Source organism: Propithecus coquereli, unplaced genomic scaffold, assembly GCF_000956105.1.
Source record: "Propithecus coquereli isolate 6110/MARCELLA unplaced genomic scaffold, Pcoq_1.0 Scaffold42, whole genome shotgun sequence".
NCBI classification, from domain to species: Eukaryota; Metazoa; Chordata; class Mammalia; order Primates; family Indriidae; genus Propithecus; species Propithecus coquereli.
The window spans coordinates 1,802,370-1,810,822 of NW_012149952.1; the positions used below are offsets into that span (position 1 = coordinate 1,802,370).

The window sequence follows — 8,453 nt, forward strand, 5'->3', positions numbered from 1 at the left end:
TCTGACTCCCAGAGGGCTCCGAGGTTAAGCACTGTCCAGTACAAGAGCAAGAAGTCGTGGAGAAGTCATGGAAATGTGGGGGATGGAGGTCTTGAGATCCTCAGAGCAGTCAGGGGAGGAGATGCAGAGAGACCCAAGCTGGCATTGAAGAGATCATGTCAGCCGCCCACCCTGCGAGGTGGGACTAGAACATCCATATTGGGCTGGGGAGGTCCAGGCAATCAGGGGAGCAGGGAGGGTCCCTCTGCAGCATCACCCACCTTTTTGACTCCGATCTGTCTCTGGGGCTTGGGTAAATTGTCGTACTCTGGTCTCAGCCTGTCTAAGAGAAAATGAGTCCCAGCAAAGAGCTGGAGTTAGGAAGAGATACAGGGAAAGGGGCCGTTTCTCCAAGACCCTTGTTCCCAGGATGCAAGTGGCAGAGACTTTCCTTCCTTCCCAGGACTCCCCATCACACCTCCAGTGAGCTTGACCCGGGAATGTCCTGGAACTCAAGTTCCGGGTTCGATAAGGCTGTTTGGTGACACAGATTGGGAGAGAAGTGTAAGTACGAGCCCCGGTTTTGCCACTGGGGCCTCCGTAGCCTGCGTTTAGCCATTTGTCCCTCCTAGCCTCGTGTAAATGGAGTTGGACCGGACAGTTTCTAGAGGGCCTAGAATGTTCTGAGGCCCATCTTTCCAGAATCCTAGATCCGGAGATGACGAATATGTTTCATTTTGCCTTTGATCAACTCCCATCTACAAACAGAGGGTGCTTGAGGCGCTGCATCGAGCTGTATTACGGGACTAGGTTCGGATTCAGCAGGAAGGAGTGTTGTAATTGATTCGCTCTGTCTACACTATCCATTAACACGGTTTTCTGAGATTGAGGAAGGAGCAAATGCCAGCATGTTGTCCTGCTTTTGGCATGGCTGTTGACACAGTCAGAACCCCTCAGAGTTCTTCACTCCAATCTTATCCATAGTCCAGATGGAGACACTGAGGCTCAAAGAGGACGGGGCTTGCCCATGACCATGTAGGGACCCGGTGGCAAAGCTGGGAGCGGAAGCCCAGGCCCCCAGAGCCAGCCTCGTCTCTGCCCTCCCTGCTGCCCCAGGCATCAGCTGCAGAGTCACTTACTGGAACTGGGCTCTGTAGGTGGCTCCTCTTCAGAGCTGGTTTGTGTGGCCTCGTGAATGGGGTCCTCTGTTTTTCTTTCTGAGGGCCTGAAACCCCAAAGCCTTCATTCTTCTGTGACTCTAGCCTTTGCCCATCTCCACAGGCGCCGCTCACATCCCACGGTCATGCTTTGACAATGCCCCCAAACCGGCCAGACTCTTTGGGTGCCACGGGCACCGCTCAGCACCATGGTCAGCAACCCTCCGACAGGCGCGCCCCCTGCTGGCCAAACCCCCACCCCATTCCTCCTCTTACCGTCTGGTATTTCCAACGTAGAGAAAATAGCCCAGTTCTGCGGCCAGGGCAGTGACAACCAGGACCCCGGTGACAATGCCAGCGATGGCTCCTGGGGTCAGGGAGGACTGGGGACCTGGGCGGGGAGAGAGAACCAAGACCCAGGCCTGACACACCCGCATCCCTGCCCTCAGCCCCATTCCCGAGCTTGTGGCTTTATCTCCATTGACACTTTACGAGCACTTGTTTCTCAGTCACGGGGAGGCAGCAGTTTGTGGCATTAATAGCGTTGTTTCTGGAATCACCTGGGCAGTTTCTGGGTTCCAATTTCAGCTGTGTGACCCTGGGCATGCTACTTAACCTCTGCTTCAGTTGTCTGTTCTGTAAAATGGGAACAATAGTGCCTCCTTTATGGGGTTTCTGGAAAGATTAAACATATATGTATTCACGTTCAATATACATAAAGTTCACTATGTGTTGTGTGTGTGTGTGGATATATACACATTATACACACACGCACACACACACACACACACACACACACACACATACACACACAGTGTTTGGATCCACGGACAGTGATCAGTGAATGTTGGCTGCGATGACAATGCTGATTAGGACGATGGATTAAATACTTGGCTTTGCCTTTCAGCCACCCCATGGAAGAGGCATGGGCCAGAGAAAAGGGCTTTGGCAACCAGAAACCCGCTTTCACGCAGAGCCCCTTGGCTCTCTGGGGCCCTGTGAACCCGGACAAGTGAATTCACTTCTGAGTCTCATCTCTTCATCTTCAAATTGAGGGAAACAGGACCCAGTGCGCAGGACGTTGCATAACTGAGATGAGATCGTGAATGTTAACACCTGGTACATAGTAGGTGATCAATAAATGGCAGCCATTATCACTGATACTTGCCTACTGTTTGCCTATCCCAGTTCTGCCCAAACCTTCCTCAAAGGGGTAAAATCCAACCGCTAGGATAAAGGAGGCTGCCGTGAGGGTCAGGCATATGAGGAAGGAGTTCTGCTTTGGAGGGGTCAGGAGGGGACTTCCTGGGAGGCTTCGGGGCTTCTTAGTTTCATTCTTTGAGTCTCCGTTTCTTTATATGTCAAACAAAGAGAGTAATTCCAAACTCTATAGATTTTTTTTTTTTTTTTTGGGACAGAGTCTCACTCTGTTGCCCTGGCTAGAGTGCCGTGGCGTCAGCCTAGCTCACAGCAACCTCAAACTCCTGGGCTCAAGCAATCCTCCTGCCTCAGCCTCCCAAGTAGCTGGGACTACAGGCACGCGCCACCATGCCCGGCTAATTTTTTCTATTTTCAGTTGTTTGGCTAATTTCTTTTCTATTTACAGTAGAGAAAGGGTCTTGCTCTTGCTCAGGCTGGTCTCGAACTGCTGAGCTCAAGCAATCCTCCCGCCTCGGCCTCCCAGAGTGCTAGGATTACAGGCGTGAGCCACCACGCCCAGCCCAAACTCTATAGACTTTTGAAGGGATGAAATGAGATCATATATAAAAGTACCAGCACAGTGCCTGACACATAGTAGGTGCTTGGTAAGAGGTGATGGTGATGATGGTGAGGAGGACAGAATCTGCTATCTAGCAAGGTCCAAGCACCGAGAACCCTTCATACATGATCTCGTTCAAATCCTACAACATCCCCATGAGGTGTGCTGAAGATTAAATAGGGTAATTTGGGAAGCTGCGTGGGGTTTTTGGCTTCGTGGACAACGAAGAACACTGCCAGCTAACTTCAAACCCCAGTGACAGGGTTTGAGTCTCTATGTGTCAGCCTCTCCTTTTGTACAATGAAGATACCAACAGGCCCGTCTCATAACTAGAGGGCAGGGAGTACCCAAGACGTGTTTGTTGATACATATACAGAAAGGCTGATTCAGACATGTGGTCCAGGCTCGATAAAGAATAACTTTATTTGTTTAACAAACACTTATACTATGCCAAGCACTGCCCTAAAAACTTTATAAATGTTAATTAATCTTCAACAACCCTATAAAACAGGCAGAACTATTATGTTTGTTTACAGATAATAAATCAAAGACCTAGAGAGTTGAAGTAACTTGCCTGAGGTCACATGGCTTCTAAGCACTGGAGCCAGGATATGAACCCCGGTGAACGGGGACACTGTTGTCCTCTCAAGAGCTAAAGACAGAAATACAGGGACTCCCCACCACGCATGCCCAGTTGTTAATATTAATAATACGATTCCTGATTCGCCCTACCAGCTCACTTCTTCTCTCCCTGGCTATGTCCCTGACTCATCGTCCTTCTAAACAACTCTGAAAGGTGGGCATCATAAACCCCATTTATGGGTAAGAAAACTGAGGCTTAGAACAGTCTGGAGAGTTTTCCAGGGCACACAGCCGGAAGTAGAGGTTCTAGGGCTTGAGGGAGAGGGGTTGGGATTCAACAGCTCTGGACCGGGAACCTGTCCATGGAGTATGCTTGCTGCCGTACTCCAGCCCGTGGCAGGGGAAGACAAGGTGGCCAGGGCTGGCATTGGGAAAAGCCACTTGGATCCCAGGAGAAGACACACCTGAGAGACTCACCTGCCACTTTGACCAGCACAGAGGCGGAGCGGGCCAGGCCGGTCACAGCGTTGGAGGCTGTGCAGTTGTAGATGCCCTGGTGTTCCCAGGTCAGAGCCCCGATGATCAGCTGGTCCCCTATATGCACCGTAGTGGAATGTTCCAGGGTCCAGCGATACTCAGCGCCCGGCTTGGACTCGGCCCGACACTGCAGGGTCAGGCTGGAGTTGAGCCCCGCCTCGATGGTGCCAACCATGCCAGATGTCGATGCCACGATGTCCACTCGGTCGGGGCCATCTGTGTGCAAAGCCAAAACACGTTGCACCCTGTCCCCCATCGGGGGGTTATCCCATTCCGCCCCCTTTACTTCCACCGTGGAAGTTTTGCCTTTTTTTCTCTTCCCAGTTCTCATTAAGGAAATTCCATACTGTAGCCTGGAAAACAAAGGCTCTTCCAACTGCTCTTGAAAGGAATCTCAGCAAGATAAGGAGAAAATGGTTTTTTCCTCCTCAGCTGCCTGACAAGCAGGTCGTGGTCCACAGCATTGGGAGGGAGGATCACGACAAAAACCAAAAACCTCCGCCTTTGCAAGAGTGACTTGTAACAAAGAAATCTCATAAGACACCCCCAGGCTTCAGAAATTATTGCTGTGTCCCGTGTACGTGGTATAAGCACTTGCAAATTCTCCTCGTAACACCAGAAGGGGGTCTTTGTCACTTTTCTCTCCTGCCACATACATGAAGGAAACGAATGAAAGGAGATACTGGATTTCTCATCCAAACTGAAAGAGTTTGAGAGTCAATGCCTTATTTAAATTAGTGTGGACTACTGGAAAGATGGATGCAAAGAGTTTTTAGTTGAGACATTCCAAGAGAGGAAGAAGATCCTGCCCATGCCCCCTCCTAAACATCCTTGGAATCTGTTCCTTTCTCCCCATTAACAAGCCCATGGCCAGCAGGATCCCTCGCCTGCATTCCAGTCCCTCCTGGCCTCCCCATCCCAGTGTCATCCTCCACACAGTAGCTAGAGAGTTCTTCCTAAGTACAGACTTGACACTATCCTTCCTCTGTTCAGAACCCTCTATGGCTCCCCAGTGCCCTTTGGACAAAGCCCATGACTGATGAGATCATTCACAATCTGATTCTTACAGACCCCTCCAGCCCTACCACCCACCTTTCCACACCTCCCACTCTCATCCAGCAATAAGATCCTACTTGGAGATTCCATCTTGGTCATGCTCTCTCTTGCCTCAGAGCCACCGCACACTCCCTTCCCCTCTGCCTGGAATGGTCTTCCCTGACTTTGCTCTGTCTGGCCGACTCCTACTCATCCTTCGGATCTCAGGGTATCATCACCTCTCACGAGGAGCCTGCCCACTTCCCCCCGACTAGGGCTTCCTCTGGGCTCCCCAGTCCTACCTTCTTTCCCCACGGCAGCATTTATCGCACTGGGTTTCATTTGCCTGGGTAGTGATCTCCCCACTCCCAAGAGGCTGTGAGCGCTGAAAGTCATGGCTGCTGTCAAGTGGCCAACATGCTGCTCAGCACAGACAGCACAAAATCAATAGTTTTGGTTTAATGACTGAATTAGAAGGAAAGAGGAGAGGCCGGGTGCCGTGGCTCAGGCCTGTAGTCCTAGCCCTCTGGGAGGCCGAGGCAGGAGGATCACTTGAGGTCAAGAGTTCAAGATCAGCCTCAGCAAGAGCGAGACCCCAGCTCTACTAAAAAAATAGAAAAAATTAGCCAGGCATGGTGGTACATGCCTATAGTCCCAGCTACTTGGGAGGCTGAGGCGGGAGGATCGCTTGAGCCCAGGAGTTGGAGGTTGCTGTGAGCTAGGCTGATGCCGCAGCACTCTAGCCCCAGCAACAGAGTGAGACTGTCTCAAAAAACAAATAAACAACAACAACAACAAAAAAAAAGAAACAAACAGAAGGAAGACCTTAAAGAGGAGGAGGGAGGAAGGGAGGAGGAGGAGGTCCAGGCCCCAGCGACTCACAGTTGATGGTCAGCTTGAGGGGCTCACTCTGTGCGCGGCTGCCCCAGTTCCAGACCTCACACGTGTAGGGCCCCGTGTCGTCCCGCCGCAGGCCGTGGATGACCAGGGTGCTGTTGTCGGGCGACAGTACCAGGTGCTCACTGGGCAGGAGGGGCTGGCCTCTCAGGAACCACTGGACACCAACCTCCTTGTGGATGGTCTGGCAGGCGAGGGCCACGGAGCTGGCATTCTCCACGAGATTCAGGCCTGGAGACACGACTCGGGGCGTGGTCAGTCTTTCTAGAAACACGTGGAGATACAGGGTCAGGTTCGGGGAACTTTCCCCAGGCTCCCGCCCATGTGGGGGCCACAAGGGTTTTCCAGGGATGTGTGTGTGTGTGTGTGTGTGTGTGTGTTGTGGGTGGATGGCGTGGCTTGTGCACATATGTGATTTGCATATAATGGTTTGGTGTGTGTGGTACGTGTATGTCTTTTGTGGATGGGTGTGTTTTGTGTGATGGTTATGTGAGTGTGTAATGGGTTTTGTGCACGTGGAGAGTGCGTGGTGTGTATTTGTGTTTTGTCTTCGAGTGTGTACTTTGTGTCTGTTGTGTGTGTTGTGTGTATATGTTTTGTGAACGTGAGGTATGAGGGTGGCATACATATACACTATGTGTGTCAGTGTGTGTTATGTGTGAGTGTTTGTATATGAGCATATGTTCTGTGTCTGTGGTGTTGTACGTGTTGTGGGTATGTGTTGCGTGATGTGTGTATGGATTTTGTGTATGGATTGTTTATCAGTTGTGTGTATGTGTTGAGGGTGTTGAATGTGTGGTATGCGGTGTGTTTTCTGTGTTGTATATCTTGAGTGTCTACAACGTTGAGTGGTTGCAATGTTGAGTGTCTGTGATGTATGTGTGTTTTATGTATATTGTGTGTCTGTTGGTGCGTATTATGTGTATACATGTTTTATGCAAGAATGTGTCCTATGTCTGGGGTATTGTTTGTTGTATATGAGATATGTGTGTGTGTTTTGTGTGTATGCCATGTGTGCTGTATATGTGTTGTGACTATATGTGAGTATATTGTGTATATGTGTTGTGGGCTTGTGTGTATGTGTTGTGTGTCTTTGATGTGTTATGTACTTTGTGTCGAGTGAGTTGTATGTGTCTGTTGTGTGCATGTTATACGGGCATGTATTTTGTGTGAGTGTGTGTTTTATGTCTGTGGCATTGCGTGTTGTGTGTACGTGCTGTCTGAGTTGCATGTGTGTGCTGTGTGTTCTGCACGTGTGTGAGTGTGCCGTGCGTATGTGGTTATTATCTGTTTGTATATGGAGTGTGTGAGTATTCTGTTGGTGTTTGTGCATGTAGACAGTCAACAACCAACCCTCTACTTCCAGAGAATCAAATCACGGCCAACCCCTAAAAGCCAGCAGGGTCTTGGAGGATGTTTCAGGCCAGGAGCCATCGTGCCCAGCCTGTCCTGTGGTCAGAGCCCTGCTCGGCCACCAGATGCACAGGAAATCCCCAATCCTCTGGGTCCTCCTCAAACTCTGGGGTGCTGGTGTGGCTCAGTGGCTCTTAACTTTTTTCAGAGTCCCAGTCCCCTTCAAGAATCTGATGACAACCCTTGGCCCTTTCTCCAGAACACGGCACGAACATTTCGCATGCAAGCTGATACCCATCCAGTTGATCGCCCTCTCACAGATTGTCCAGAGACCCCAGAAAGAGAACTCTTGGTCCCCTCTGACACAGACAGCCTCTGATTCGCAAGGGAACAAAGGAGAGGAACCAGGAAAGGAGACTCACCAAAGACGTGGACCTTAAGAGCACCCAGGAGGGACAGCTGGGTGGCACTGTTGGACACCAAGCACCTGTACGTGCCTTCGTGTTCTCTGGACATGGACTGGATGGTGAATGTTTCCGTGGTGGGAGACGAGATGGAGTCACTGGGGAGAAACCAGGTATAGGCAGGGCTTGGGCGAGACTGTGTTTCCACCCGGAAGGTCACGGTGGAGCCCTCTATCACCTCGGCCACCTCCCCGCTGGGTACACCAGGCTCCAACTTGATCTGCACGGGGTCAGGACCATCTAGGAGGACAGGAACAACAGGAGCGGTAACAACAGCATCAGCAACAGCTCTCTCACGGGGGGGCCTCAGGGAGCCAATAAATGCTATATATTTCCCTCCTCCCCACTCAAACCCTGGATCAATTGCAAAGGAGGTGCGGAAGCCAGACAGAGGGTGAACGTCAGCCTTCTCTATCCGTGCGCAGAGCAGGACTGGAAGACATGTCTAAGGTAGGCTGGCTCATGCTCCTTGATCAGCCCTACCCAGGCAGGACTTTGGATCAAGCATCGGAGGTTTGGGAGCTCAGTTTTAGATACATTAAGTTAGGCCGGGCGCAGTGGCTCACACCTGTAATCCTAGCACTCTGGGAAGCCGAGGTGGGTGGATCGCTCAAGGTCAGGAGTTCGAGACCAGCCTGAGCAAGAGCGAGACCCTGTTTCTACTAAAAAATAGAAATGATCTGGACAACT

The 8,453-nt window shown here is 51.0% G+C and overlaps 1 protein-coding gene across 1 annotated transcript in view; it reads right to left on the reverse strand.

Annotated features, from left to right (window-relative positions):
- Nucleotides 1-1,110: 1,110 nt before the first annotated feature.
- The window catches only part of CEACAM20 (carcinoembryonic antigen-related cell adhesion molecule 20), an 11,472-nt gene continuing 4,129 nt past the window's right edge, over nucleotides 1,111-8,453 (reverse strand). The window contains exons 4-8 of the mRNA XM_012653233.1: nucleotides 7,722-8,003; nucleotides 5,932-6,210; nucleotides 3,955-4,230; nucleotides 1,413-1,527; nucleotides 1,111-1,204 (exon numbers count right to left, since the gene is read on the reverse strand). Coding sequence (XP_012508687.1) covers nucleotides 1,111-1,204; nucleotides 1,413-1,527; nucleotides 3,955-4,230; nucleotides 5,932-6,210; nucleotides 7,722-8,003 — 1,046 coding nt within the window. The remainder of the gene's footprint in view (nucleotides 1,205-1,412; nucleotides 1,528-3,954; nucleotides 4,231-5,931; nucleotides 6,211-7,721; nucleotides 8,004-8,453) is intronic.